At 39.6% G+C, this 15,436-nt stretch overlaps 1 protein-coding gene and 1 long non-coding RNA gene across 9 annotated transcripts in view; one reads left to right on the plus strand and one right to left on the minus strand.

The window, feature by feature from the left end:
• Positions 1-306: 306 nt before the first annotated feature.
• Positions 307-14,966, minus strand: LOC117063655. Its single transcript, XR_004429025.1, has 4 exons — positions 14,833-14,966; positions 5,520-5,753; positions 2,967-3,048; positions 307-634 (listed from the first exon to the last, which is right to left on the minus strand). It is a non-coding gene; the product is annotated as an uncharacterized LOC117063655 (long non-coding RNA).
• RBM26 (RNA binding motif protein 26) overlaps positions 14,877-15,436 on the plus strand; it is a 96,825-nt gene continuing 96,265 nt past the window's right edge. For 7 of the 8 annotated variants that reach the window (XM_033177460.1, XM_033177471.1, XM_033177462.1 and 4 more), the window contains exon 1: positions 14,877-15,432. In XM_033177460.1, coding sequence (XP_033033351.1) covers positions 15,362-15,432 — 71 coding nt within the window. In that variant the 5' untranslated portion in view covers positions 14,877-15,361. The remainder of the gene's footprint in view (positions 15,433-15,436) is intronic. The other variant, XM_033177467.1, reaches the window with a different exon arrangement.

Raw genomic sequence — 15,436 nt, forward strand, 5'->3', positions numbered from 1 at the left:
AACACACCTGCATGTTATGCACATATACCCTAGAACTTAAAGTATAATAATAATTTAAAAAATAAAATAATAAATAAATAAATATTTTTCATGAAAAAGCACAAATGAAGGCCAGCATTTATTGTATTCATGCCTTTGGGCCATCTATAAACCTTTCAAAATTTTCTCCTAACTTTATATTAATGGAAAAATATACTAAAAAAAGGAGAAGGACCAACAGTCTTGTGTATTTTGTCTCTCATACCTACCAAATCATAATTACCAAAATGTCCAAGGCCATTTGTATCTATTATTTGTATACTTTATTAGAGACATTCCATTTTACATTTTTTGTTGATATATTCATATATTTATAGTCCAAATATTGAGGAAATGAACTAATGCATGTGATTTAATATCACTATTTTGTGGTTAGCTTTTTAATTTTAGTATTTTATTTGTCTATTTTTAATTTAATAGCTATTGCATTGTCAGTTAACAAAGCCTGAATTAAATAGCTATCACATTCTCTCAATTAACAAAGCCTGAATTGAATCTGGCTCTGGGTCTTACAGCAGGTAACTTGTTTCTTCTATTAGTTTTCCAGCTGACTTTGGAAAAGTCCTTGCACATGCCCAGACCCCAATTTTGTCATCTATAAATATGAAGATACTGAATTAGGTTATTCTTAAACTCCTATTCAGTTTCTATACTTTTAAACAGTTATTGAATAAAATACTAATCATATAAAAGGATACAAAAAAATAAAAACTGAAATTCTTATCTGAAACAGATTAAAATTTACTTGGCAAAAATAAATTCATATAAAGAAGTAGCTGGTCAGTTAACTATTACAAGAAGTCACAAGAAAGAGAAGGGAGTAGAGGCTGTAGGGGTTAGGGAAACTCAGAGGAAACAGAACACAGTGTGAATCTAAAGAATCTGAAGTTGATGGAAAAACCCAAGCAAGACTTCATAAGATCATTATTGCTTTTTCAGCTCCCAGAAAGTTTTATAATGATAATTTGCACTAGGTTTGTTTTGGTGTTTTGTGTACTTGTATGTCTGTTTGTGATTTGAATTTGTCTTTCAAACTTACAGCTCTTCAACTCATATAAATTACTATCTACCTTCTGGAAAATTACATGCAAAAAGTTAATAGTTTATTAAAGAAAAAGAATTAGAATCTGGTTCTTGTTAAAGTATTATAGTCAAAACTTTTAGCATGCCAAGTGATCTCCCAACTTCTATTTGTAATAAATCCCTCTTCCTTACTCAAAGTGATAGGCATATACTTAAGCAAAGTCAATTAGATTCTCTATCTTGATAATTTGTATCTCAACACCCAGGGTGGGTGATTGTTATTGAGTCAGCTGAATGCAGCAGCATTCTATAGAAAAAGCCCATGACTGAACAAGTTTTGACAGCTCTGATTCCTAGAGATTTGATGGTTGCTGTTGCCTTGGAAGCCTATTCAGCATTTCTTTGATGCAATGAGTTACTTTAATTTCATTTTTTAAAACAAAATTTATTCTCATATAAGTAAATTGACTATGGATATTGGTTGAATGAATGGAAGTACAAGCTGTGTTGTAAGAAAAATATATGTCAACAGAGGTCACGAGCCTCGGTGTGGGTTTGTTAGGCATTGTATCAATGTTCACTACCCCAAGCTTAGTGGCTTAAAAACATGTATTACTTTTCACCATTCTGTGAGTTGCTGGGGAGTTCTTTTGGTTTGCACTATCTGTGCAAGTTGGTTGGTTTAGGATGGTCTCATTCACATGCCTGGTGGTTGCCAGGCTGGATCTTACTGGTACCTCATCACATGGCAGCCTCAGCAGTCAAGCACTTTTCTAGTTGTTGCTTGCATCACATTTATTTTTATCTCATAATATTTACCTTAATCTCACTAGCAAAGCAAATCACTTGGACAAATCCAGAATCAATGTGGGAGGACACTACTCAAAGCTCTGAATATGGGAAGTGTGAACAAATTGAGAGTACATTACTGTAGAAATTTACCAGGTGCTTGGAAATATGAGTAGAGATGGCTTTTAGCCTCCTCTACCTTTCTAGCTCCTTAAAATGCAAAACAAACAAAAACCCTGTAATTCTTTTTGTTTTTTAAAACTAGTTCATTTTATTTTTTCCTCTTTCTCTGGGAGATTTACAAATATCAAAGAAAGCCCGTTAAAGAAAAAAAACAAAAAACCCGCCTTTCTTGTGGACTAATGTTTCACTTCATGGCACCTTGAGAGTCAGACAAGTGTCAATCAACATTTCAAAAATGGTAATTATAATGTAGGAAAAAAGTTATAGACTTTAAAAAGGTATCATCTATTCTATGTTAGATTTTGGGAATAAAACAGTGGATGAAAAAAAGCTTTTGCCTTCAAGGAACCGAATCTTTTAATAATACAACATGATGTAATTGTAACAGAGATAAACACTGTGAACACTCAGCCCAGTCAGGGAAGGTTTCCTGGAGAAAGTGACTTTTAAGGTAAGTCCTGGAGTTAGATGAAGGATAGGGTTGGGCATGGTAAATGTTCTAAACCGAAGGGGCTCTTTGTGCAAAGAACACAATGAAGGACACCATGGCTTGTTTGTAGAAATAGATTAAGGAATTTACAGTCTATGCACCAAAATATTATAGTGCTCTCTCACTTGAAATTCAAAATAAAAATAATGCTAACTATACAATTACATGTAGGGAAGTCTTTCTGATTTTTCCCATGTTCTCATCATTTAAAAAATAATAAATACTCTAAAAATATATTCATGCCCCTGTGTTGATTTATTCAGCATATACCAGTTCGTCTATTGCATAATGCAGTACTATTCTGGGAACTGCAGATACATGGTATGACACCATTGTAGAATGTAAAAACTGGAGAATGGGAGAAACTGAAGAGCTAGGCAGGTGTCAATTAATGAAAGATATAAGAAAGCATGTGGTTAAGGATGTGGTGTTGATTACTGACCTGAGTTCAACCTCTGCCATTGATTCATTCTATACACTTGAGCAACTTGAAGCTTAATTTCCTCAGCTGTAAACTGGGAATGCTAAATTGTGAGAATAAATAAATGTAAAGCATTTAGAACAGTGCTTAATACCATAAAACACAGTTAATTTCAATTAAGTATTATAATTAATAAATTTGTACTTTAGCCTGGGATATGGGAAGCCAATAAAGATTTACATGTTTAGAGGAGGCTTTAATGGGTTTCTTTGGCTGAAGTGTATCATCTGGGTTGAATGACAATGAGTAGTATGTCTAGGAGGAAGACTCAATAGATATTAGTTGGGATATTAATTGGATAGTGGTAAAAGAAGAAAGATGATACCTAGATTTTTGACTTGAGCAATTAGATGATGGTGGCTTTCTATGAGTGACATATCACAGGAAAGGGGCAAAATTGGTTAGTGAAGATAATGAGTTTAGTTTTGGAGACTGATTTGAAATGCCTAGAAGGCATCCAAGTAATGACCTTTGGGAAACATCGGCATGGATATAGGAGTTTAACTAGTAAAAATATGTAAGATGGGTTGGGGATCATGTTTAGATTGAAAAAAGGACCAACAGGAATTCCAAGGCACATCCATATGAAGTGTGGTTGAAGTTCAAGAAGGATACTTTAGAGGGTTCAGAAAAATCAGGGGGAAAAAACCCTAAGATTGTGATACAGTAAAAATAGTGGGGGAAAAAGCGTTTCAAGAAAAAAATGTGAACAATGTTGTCAAATGTTGTATTTGGTCAAATAACACAGGACTAAATGTGGACATTACATTTAGTCAATGTCAGTGAAAAGCAAATCACTGATAACCTTGGCAAGAAGTGTTTTGGTAAAATGATGGAGACAGAACTAGTTCATACTGAACTGGAGTGATGGGAGGAGAGGAAGCTGAGACAGTAAGTACAAACAACTCTTGTTTGCCTGTAAAGAGAAAAGAATGGTCGCTGAAAGCAGATCTTCAATTGATAGAGCTGAATAGTTGTTTTTTTTTAATGATAGACACATGTCTATCATTTTGAAAATATCAACACCATTAACACTCTAGTTTAAACTTCCAACATCTCACATGGACCATTACAATATTTTCTTAATTGTTTCCTTCTTCTACCACCCCCATTGTATCTTTGTTGGCTACCCCTCCCTCAGCCCCATACACACTCCATACAAATCTAATGATAGCCTTCCCTTACTCATCTAAGCCAGTTATAGAAGGCTTTTCCTTCTTGAACTAGAACGGGTATACCTCTTAATATTCTCTGGTGATAGAGATCAGAGAAGCTATGGGGCCTCACACTGCTGGTGAGTGTTCATCTCTTTCCAGTAATTCATCTGCTGGTGTTTATTATTACTTAATAGTTCACAAAAGGAAGGGTGGTGGCCCCCACTTTGCTCTCAGTATTGACTGGTCCCCCTGCAGGTACTCTTCCCTCCCTGGGTCCTACCACACCTAAGCTTCCCAAACTGAACAAATGCCAATGGTGTTTTCAGTAGTAGTTTCATAGAAGCATTCTAAAACATACCAAAGCAGTACAGAGTAAGAGGACTAAGAGTTACTCTGTTAATACACTGAGCTCCTTATTCCTCTCCTTTATTTCACATGAGAGGAAAAAGTTCTTACATTTTAGGAAGGCACTGTCCAACAAAAATATGTGAGCTGCATACGTAATTTTGTTTTCTAGGGGCCACGCTTTTAAATAAAAAATAGTAATAAAAAGGTGAGGACCTGGCGCAGTCACTCACACCTGTAATCCTAGCACTTTGAGAGGCCGAGGCAGGCAGATCACTTGAGGACAAGAGTTCAAAACCAGCCTGGCCAACATGATAAAACCCGGTGTCTACGAATAATACAAAAAAACTAGATAGGCATGGTGGCAGCTGCCTGTAATCCCAGCTACTCAGGTGGCTGAGGCAGGAGAATCACTTGCACCTGGGAGGCAGAGGTTGCAGGGAGCAGAGATCGTGCCACTGCACTCCAGCCTGGGCAACAGAGTGAGACTCCATCTCAAAAAAAAAACAAACAGTGAAATTAACTTTATTAATATACTTTATTTAACATATTAATAGGCTAATATATCCAAAATATTATTCTTTCAATGTGCAATTAATGTAAAAATTAAGATATTTTACTTTTTTGTTGTTGAGGAACAACACGTGAAAAACATTGTTCACATTTTTTCTAAGGCTTTGAAATTTGGTGCACATTTTATACTTACTGCACATCACAATTCCAAATAGCCACAAGAACTCAACAGCCACACATTGGTAGTGGCTATGGTATGTGGCAGTGTAGTTTGTTCTACCCCCTATGTTTACTATTCATTTACTATGAAAACACATGATGAATGTTGCTTCCACAGCCAGGAATTGGTCCAGCTGATGTTGTTAAGGGAGTCAACTCTTTCTTCTGGGAAGGAAGGATCAAATCCTGTCTGAGCTCTGGCAGTTACATGAAATGCAGGCTGTGAGCTCATTCCTAAATTCTGGTTCACCCTGTATGGTAGATTATATTATAAACTCACTTATGTTTGCTGTTCCTCCTTGCTCCAGTCTATTTTGAATCAGGCTTGGTCACATGACTTGCTTTGGTCGATGAAATGTGGAGAGAAGTGAGCAGAAATTGTAGGAGACAAAACATGGTTTGCCATAATCTTTTGTGTCCACCATTGTGACTGATAATGTCCCAAACAGACAGAGGCTGCTCCACCAGCCTGGGACCTGGGGGGAGGACCATGTGGAGTAGAGGTGTAGCTAACCTGTAATGGACATGCAGGGTGTGAGAGGAATGAACCCTTGTTGTTGTTCATTACTGCAGACAAACCTAGCCTCTTCCTAACTTATGTACTATTGTTTGTGGGTGATGCAGACTGTTTTATCTCTTTGTTGTCTGGAGGATGGGACAGTGCAGCTGCAAAGCTTTCGACAGTGTCTCCTAAGGGCATTTCATTATGCCTGATGTTTGTTATTGCAATGTTATTGATTGTTTTCCTGGCTTAGGTTTTGACCCCCAATAAAAATGGCCTCAAATTTCAAAAGCCCTAATTAAGGTTCTACATCATTACCTTTTTCAGTTTTGTCCTAAGGCTACTAAGGAACTAAGAACAATATGCAAAGGTGAATTTTCTTCAAAAAGATTATCTGTGCCTTCCCGCACTTCAATTAGTAAGCAAATAAGATTTCTTTTCTGATTTTTTACTCCTGATTTTTGGCTTTGGGAAAAAGCCAAGGACAGAGATACCTCTACAATAAATATTTGTTGAAAAAAAAAGGAATGAAATGAAATGATATGATAGCAGCTTTCTATGTGGGATCATATGCATATAAACATGTGCATATCTACTTATGAAATCCATGGTGAAAGTTTGTGAATCTGCTTTCTCTTGAAGTGGTTAAGTATTTATTCTTATAATAACTAACAAATGCCATTTGTAGTGTGACAGGTGAGTGAACCCCAGGATTCTTGACTTTGTCTGAGCTGACAGACTGTCACCTAGGTTATAGGTTTTATTCTCCAATGTTCATTCACTCAACAACAGAACCTGCCACGTGCTATCAACTTCTCTAAGCACAAGAGATACAGCTGCGGAAAAGACAGACAAAATCTCTGCTTTCCTGAAACTTCCTTTGTAGCCAGTCTGTTAGACATTCCCAGAGATCTTTTTGTTTTTTGGGTCTCTCTGCCTTAACAGATTTTTTTAAAAAACATTTTTTATTATGGAAAATTTCAATATGTAAGAGCTCAAAGAATTATAACCATCCCCATCATCCAATTTCAACCACAATCAACTCATGTCCAATCTTATTTCATTGATACTCTACTCTCTCTCCTTATTCCATTTCAAATCATTTTGATAACACAGGTATCACATCATTTCACTTACATGATCTTTAATAATATTACATACATGTTTTTCCTCTGGATGCTGAGATTTATATTTACCCGTCCTCATTTGACTGTTTCTATGGGAGACTTTGGTAAATATACCTTTTTAATATTATGATTATTACCCACCATAACCATATCCATCAACAGTTCCACAGCACCTATAGAGATGGAGTCATAATTCATCATGCGTATAAACAGAGTGCCCCCTGAAGAGTTGGTGATTGCGTCTCAAAGCTTTTTAGGTAGGTGTGGTGGCTCATGTCTGTAATCCCAGCACTTTGAGAGGCCAAGGCAAGCAGGCAGATCACTTGAGCTCAAGAGATCAGCCTGGGCAACATGGTGAAACCCCGTCTACCAAAAATACAAAAAGGAAATTAGCCAGGCGTGAGTGTCATGTGCCTGTGGTCCCAGTTACTCAGGAGGCTGAGGTAAGAGGATCACTTGAGCCCAGGAAGTAGAGGTTGTAGTGAGCTGAGATTATGCCACTGTACTCTAGTCTGGGTGACACAGAGACTCCATCACACACACACACACAAACAAAAGCAAACAAAGCTTTTTGTTTTTTGGTTTTGGTTTTTTGAGATGGGGTCTCAGTCTGTTTCCCAGGTTGGAGTGCAGTGGTGTGATATTGGTTTGCTGCAACCTTTGCCTCCTGGGTTGCAGTGATTCTTCTGCCTCAGCCTCCCGAGTAGCTGGGATTACAGGTGTGGGCTACCGTTCCCGGCTAATTTTTGTATTAACATAGAGACATGGTTTTGCCATGTTGGCCAGGCTGGTCTCAAACTCCTGACCTCAGGTGATCCACCCGATCGGCCTCCCAAAGTGCTGGATTACAGGTGTGAGCCACAGCACTCGGCCTTAAAAAAGCTTTTTAGCCAGAAGTGCTCTGGTCCAATTTAGGGGGATATGATAGTATGTCTTTTTTTTTTGAGATGGCCCTGTTGCCCAAGCTGGAGTACAGTGGCGCAATCTCAGTTCACTGCAACATGTGCCTCCTGGGTTCAAGTGATTCTCCTGTCTCAGCCTCCCACCCAAGTAGCTGGGATTACAGGAACCCACCACCATGTCCAGCTAATTTTTTTATGTTTAGTAGAGATGGGTTTCACCACGTGAGCCAGGCTGGTCTCCAACTCCTTACCTCAAATGATCTGCCTTCCTCATCTTCCCAAAGTGCTGGGATTACAGGTGTGAGCCACTGTGCCTGGTCTGGGATATGATACTATCTATGTATGTCTTCTGATCTCAGTTTACAACATCAGTAATTGCTCAAGTGTTTCCTCTTGAATTACCTAAGGATATCACAGAAAGTGTTATTTTTCTTTGCAAGTCATCAGTGTCTAGTCTTAGATAAGAAAACTATATTCCCTTTATTAACATGACCTTGATCTTCTAGGAAAATAAAAACCCTTGAATTATTATATTAGAGTACGATATGCTTCCTGTTTTTATTTTAAAATTCCCAAATTTAATCAGATTCTCTCTTAAAAGAAGTATGCGTTGGTGTGTTCATATTTTAAATTCATCCTGCCACACCAAAAACCTTTCAATAGCTTCACATCATTATTTTAAATAAAATCCAGTTCCAAAATCTTAACATGAAATTTTTTTTACCTCTAACTTGACTGACAGCCATTTCCCATGTCCCCAGTTTGATACCCTCCCACCACTCTGTCCTTAAGATCCTGACTTCTTTACCTCAGGAACATCCCACAGGCTATTATGTGTGCTGGAATGTTCTTGTCTCTACTTTGATTCACATGACTTTTACTCATTATTCACTTTTCTTAACCGTGTAAGTATCATATCCTTAGAGAAACCATGCTTGAGCCTTTACAGTCTAAATTGCTAAAATGGTTCATAGTTTCCTCTTTCATAATACTTAAAATTTTATTATTAACTATGATTTTTAAAATGTACAAAAATAGAATGAATCAGATGATTAAATTTGTTATAGTGTTCTCTGGGGAGTGGATGCTGAGATGGGGTTAAAAGTGCAAAAAGTTTACTGGAGAGTAGCACCTGTGAAATGGAAAGCAGGGAAGCAGAATTGGGTGGGAGAGCCATTAGATTACCATGCAGGTCTGACAATACTTCTGCCATCCCAATATCGAGCAGGTCCTTATCCCTTGCTCAGTCTTGAGCTGGGGATGGGCATGCGGGAGAGGGTTTGCCCCGAGAACAGTGTAACTTCAACTTGAAAGCTGAGGTGAACCTAGAAAGAATTAACAACTGGAGGCTGTCATGTAACTATGCTCCTTGCACTTGGGCAGTGAAGGGAGATCTGAGCTGCACACCCCTGTGACTGCTATGCATTGTAGGATGTCAACTCAATCCAAATTAATCCATAACTTCAATGAAGATTTTTTTTTTTTTTTACAAGTTCAACCATCTTGTTCTATGTATTTGGAAAACTAAAGGTTCACATTTATTTATGTATTTATTTATTTAGACGTAGTTTTACTCTGTCGCCAAGGCTGGAGTACAATGGCACAATCTCGGCTCACTGACAACTCCACTTCCCAGGTTCAAGCGATTCTCCCACCTCAGCCTCTGGCCTGGGTACTGCAGGTATGTGCTAACACACTTGGCTAATTTTTGTATTTTTAGTAGAGATGGGGTTTCACCATGTCGGCCAGGCTGGTCTCGAACTCCTAACCTCAAGTGATCCGCCTGCCTCGGCCTCCCAAAGTGCTGGGATTATAGGTGTAAGCCACTGTGCCAGACCAAGATTCATATTTAGCCAAGTTAAATTTGAAAAAGAGCAAAGAAGAGGGATTTGCCTTATTATACATTAAGATATTCCATAATACAATACAACAGTAAATAAAAACAACATGGTACTGGTGTAGTCACAGACAAAATGACCAATTGAAAAACAGGTCAGAAGCAGAACACAAATGAAATGAAAACAGAAAGATATAAGTGGCATCAAAAATCAAACAGGAAGGAGACTGGGCACAGTGGCTCACACCTGTTATCCCAACACTTTAGGAGGCCGAGGCGGGCCGATCACTTGAGGCCAGGAGTTCAAGAACAGCATGGCCAACATGGTGAAACCCCATCTCTAATTAGATGGGCATGGTGGTACACACCTGTAGTCCCAGCTACCTGGGAGGCAGAGGTTGCAGTGAGCCAAGATTGTGCCATTGCACTCCAGCCTGGGAGATGGTGAGAGACTCCATCTCAGGAAAAAAAAAAAAAAAGAAAGAAAATCAACAGGAAGGAATAAACTGAGTAGACTTATAGAAAAAAAAAAAATGGCCTAGATCCTCACTTTACACCACAAACAGGGATGTATTACAGAGAGAATAAAGACTTAAGCATGATTCTAAGTAGAGTAATGGACTGTAAAAGAAATAGAAGAAAATACAGAATCTCTTTGTGATCTGGAAATGCAGACTGTTTTTAAACAAGACTTCAAAAGCACTATTGAAAGTAGTAAGACTGTACTCAACTGGAGAAGACAGCTGGAAAAACCTGAGGAGGAATTCAGCACACTATAGAGAATATTCCCAGGATCAGTGCAGCTGAAAGATGAAGGCAACTTATGGTAATAAACCATAAAGAAATATAGGTCTGTTAGAGGGTATATTACTCTCTTGCCTATCTAAAATATTTTCTGCCTCTGCTTCCTTCCTATTTAAAACAAAGCACGTGTCGTCAATGAACATTTTTTGTTTCAGACAGAGTTAAGAGCAGATAGTAGAGAGGAATAAACTTGAGTCCAGTCCTTAAAAGAGCTCATAAGGCCGAGAAAGATGAGAAAACTAAATAAAATGTTTTATTTTTATCTGTCCTCACTATCTCTTCCCAGTAAATGTTTTAACTCCTGTTCTACAGGTAGAGAGCTAGACCTTTGTCTAGGGTATCACTGAGGTACTGGCATTTGAGCAATAAGGAAAATCATTCTGGCAAAAGGGAACAGCGCTAATAAAGTCACAAGGCCTTGAAAGAACATGGTGTATTGGAAAATGTTAAGCACGTAACCTAATACTGGACATTCCAAAATGTACGTTACCGAATAGAGAAAGTAGTCTATGGCAGCTGTTTAGTCTTCTCTTAGTAGAATCGATGATTACATCAGCTAATTGTCACCTTTGAAGGCAGGGCCAAAGAAGATGAAGCAGGGATAAATGAAGGATAAATGTTAACGGTTAAGGAAGAGAAGCATTCTAGGAAGCAAAAATGACTCGCCGTGGAGTGATAATAAACACTGTACTATAAATTTAGAGGAGGAAGATATTGCTATCAGCCACAGTGGCCAGGAAAGGCTTCATGGAAGTGGTAGGGCTTCCTTTGGTCATTCAAAAAATATAGTTGATCCTTATTACTTGCAGATTCTGTATTTGTGAGTTTGCCTACTTGCTAAAATTTATTTGCAATGCCCAAATCAATACTTGGAATGCTTTTGCAGTCACTTGTCGACATGAACAGAGGTAAAAAATCTGAGTCACGTGATGCACATGTTCCCAGCTTTAGTGAAACAAGGGGATGCTCTGCCTTCCTGTTTTAGCTCTCACACTGGAAACAAGTGTCCTTTTCATGGTCTATTTAGTGCTATATTTGTTGCATTTTTGAGCTTTTTGTGATTTCACTGTTTAAAATGCCCCCCAAGTGTAGTGATGAGGCTATCTAGGTCCCTAAGTGCCAAAAGGCTCTTCTTTTTAAAGAGAAAATACATACACCATGCAAGCATAAGTTATAGTGCCACTGGCTATGAGTTCAATGTAAATGAATCAACTATATTAAATAAGGTGCCTTAAAAATTTTCTTTTGCCTACATAAGGTGCCTTTAAAAAGAAACACACATAAAGCAAGCTATTTATGGGCTGGTTGACAAATATTTGATAAGAGGCTTGAAGGAACCTAATCCTGTATTTCTCCCAGTAGCAATGGTTCCATATTCACCAATTAATTATTTGTGGCTTTTTTACAGAACCACTGTGAATAAGAATTGGTTGTATATATTAGTGGCTGTTCTTGAAGCGGGGGATTCAAAGCTATAATCCACTAAAGAACAGATAATCACATACTCATAGCAAAATATAAAGCTATGAGTGCTATAAAAGAAGCAAACGGCCAGGCGCGGTGGCTCAAGCCTGTAATCCCAGCACTTTGGGAGGCCGAGGTGGGCGGATCACGAGGTCAGGAGATCGAGACCATCCTGGCTAACACGGTGAAACCCCGTCTCTACTAAAAATACAAAAAACTAGCTGGGCGAGGTGGCGGGCGCCTGTAGTCCCAGCTACTCGGGAGGCTGAGGCAGGAGAATGGCGTAAACCCGGGAGGCGGAGCTTGCAGTGAGCTGAGATCCGGCCACTGCACTCCAGCCTGGGAGACAGTGCAAGACTCCGTCTCAAAAAAAAAAAAAAAAAAAAAAAAAAAAAAGAAGCAAACACAGGCTGATGTCAGAACATCTCAGAGGAGCTCTTGCTTCAGATAAGGGAGGTGAAGGATGTATTTCCAAAGGTGATGCTGCATTTTGCACTGCAAAAATGCACTGCATTTTGACGCATAAGTACGAATCCATCAAATGAAAGGTAGAGAAATGCATTTTGCAATGGCTCAATTTAGTGAGAGAACACATTTCTGTGGAGACAAACGGTTACTCCATCTTGAATGCTAATTTGTCATGTTGACTTCTGATTAGGCCCAGTCCTGTGATTATTACTTTATTTACTGTCCTTAGTGTAAGAACAAAGCAACCCTGATGTTATCACACAAATTACAGGCTATGATGCATATAGCATTCTTGCCTGTCTGGAGGGCTGCCTTTAAATGTCTGTATAGAGTACGTACACCCTTTCCTTATGGCACCTAAGTACTGGTCTGGGGAGTAATAGGGCAGAGATCTACCTGTCTTGCTGCCACTCAAGACCATGCTTCTGTCTGTAAGTTACCCCCAACAAAACACTCTTTACTGACCAAACTGGATTGTCTGCTTTGTTCATGTGATTTCTCCTTTATCTGGGGGGCACCTTGCATAAAGGGCCTTTTCATGGAACAATTTCTTTTAAGGAACTCAAAATAGTTTAGGATGGCTGGAGCAAAGACTGAAAGGCACTGAAAGGAGTTTCTAGGCAAAAAGGAAGGTGTCTGATTTATGAAAGAACCTTTATAGGATGTTAAATAATGTGTTTTATTCTAAAGATAATGTGGAAGTTGAAGATTTTAAGCAAGAAAGTGACATGATTAGATACAAATTTTTGAATTATTGCTATTAAAGGCAATAATTATGAGGGTAACTGAAGATGAACTGAGATGGAGGTCAGCATAAAAGGCAAAGATATTAAAAGGCTTTTGCTATTATTTAGGAAGACTAAAAGACTTTAAATAAGACAGTGACAGTGGTATGAGAAATGGATGGGCAAAGTTTGAGCAATCAGGGAAAGAAGTAGAAGCGTTCTCTGTGGAAAATAAAGTGAACAAATGTTTGGAGAACGGGAGGGTGAGCAAATCAGTTTACCTGGGGTATACAGTATTTGATAGAAGCTTTGGAAGGCTGAAGTGGAGGACCAGAGTCATGGAATAGCTGGTGATAAGGCTGAAAATATTGGTGACATCAGCCTGTGGCAAGGCTACAACAAAGACTAAACAAATATAATTTTAACTTTTGGCAGTATTAAATTTATGAACAAATTTTATTGTAAAATACATATAAAACCTACCGTTCATTAAGTATATGGTCCACTGCATTAAGTACATTCATATTGTGCAACCCACACACCACCACTCATCTCCAGAATCTAAATCATCCTAAACTGAAACTCTATTATTCACTGAAAAATAACTCCTCATTTCCCCTTCTCCTGGGCACCCTCTCCACCCCTGCTCTTGCTACCATTTCAGCTTCTGTCACTAGGAATTTTGACTACTCTAGATACTTAATGTAAGTAGAATCATAATATTTGTCCTTCATGTCTGGTTTATTTCACTTAGCTAAATCACTTTAATCAACACCCTGGTTATTCAGTAGCTGGATTCTAATTTGTATTCTACTCTATATGCTGTATTTTAAAACAAATGTCTTGCTTTGTAGTTCATAATCTTTCCACTTAATCCTTAAGGAGACTTCACTGTAGCAAATTACAAACTCAGAGTTCCTAAGAACAATTTAGCCTATCGGTGTCTCTCATAAAGAGCTTTCATTGATCTACTTACTGAAAATGTCTTTAGATTGTGAACATTTTCATTCCACTACAGTTCATGGAACGTAGACCCTTCGTAAAATTCCACCTAGTATCTAAATACAACTCAAGCAGGATTCAAACTTATTTGATCACCCAGGAAAATAGTTTGTTTATTTGGGTTGCTGATATGAAGACTCTCTCTTTGGATACTATATAATTTCCCGATGTGAGATAGGGCTGAATTTGCTCTAAAGAGCATTTTAAAAATAACAAAACTTATCTTTATCTGGGGGAAAGTGCAGGCTGGAAACTACCTGAGAGACGTGAAGGTTCTCTCACCTTTCCCTTGGGGCATCCCTGAGTCATTAGGGCTCTACCAACAAGTTGAGTACTGTTGGACAAGACACTAATCCTCTAGCGGTCTCATTGGGCTCCATTAGACCAGCCTGTATTTATAAACCTCGTTCGCATCACAGCATACACAGAATATGGTACTGGTAGGGCACTTAGGTAAATTGACGAGGTAGCGCGCTCGGCACCTGGAACCTACAGGCCGCCTGGTGTCGCGCACGCGGGTGTGTACGCTCTCAACTAGCGATCCATTCGGCAGGTCCGTTCCAGCTGACAGGCCACGGCCGTCTTACCGGGGACTAGCTAGGGCTCCTGCTGTTTCTGAAGTCAGTGGTCTTTTCCTCCTTGTAAGAAACAAGTTATTTATATCATAAAGATAAGCAAAGAATAAAAAGGCACAAAGGCCGCAAGCAAAGCACACACTCAAAAAGCGAACTACAGCACTCGACCCGCGCATTCTCCGCCGACCTTACGTCTCTTCCCAGCGGGCTCCAGGAACCACCGCGAGACTTCATCAATTCTCGCGAGATTTTTCGGCAGCCATCTTCTTGGGGGTGCTGGGAGCCAGGAAGACCCCCTGAATCGTTCCCATTGAGCTGCCCTTCGCCTTCGCTTTCTTTACTTTTGCCTTTTCGACGTAGCCAACAAGCACCTGGTCCCGAGGCTGAGAGAACGCCTGGGTCTAAGCGCGTGTCGCGCTTCCGGTCTGGGTAGATTTGCTGGGGAAGAGGGAAGGGGGAGGGCCCGGGCAAACCGTTGCTCCTTCAGCCCGGGCCGGGGTCCGGGGACGGGGAGCTCCTAGCATCCCGTGCACTTGCGGCCTGCGGCGGTCCCTGCAGAGCTATTCGCCGAACGGGGCCCGCGGGAACCTGCCACCGGCGCCTCCCACCGCGGCCCACGCGGGCGGCGCGCGGAGGCGGGGGCGGGGGCAGCGGCGGCTGTAGCGGCCGCGACCTGGGCGGGCGGAGGAGTGTGACGGGCCTTAGGGCCGCTGTGGATGGTTTCTAAAATGATCATTGAAAACTTCGAGGCACTCAAGTCCTGGCTCAGCAAGACTCTCGAGCCCATGTGA

Source organism: Trachypithecus francoisi, unplaced genomic scaffold (assembly GCF_009764315.1).
Source record: "Trachypithecus francoisi isolate TF-2019V2 unplaced genomic scaffold, Tfra_2.0 Lachesis_group18, whole genome shotgun sequence".
Classification (NCBI taxonomy): Eukaryota; Metazoa; Chordata; class Mammalia; order Primates; family Cercopithecidae; genus Trachypithecus; species Trachypithecus francoisi.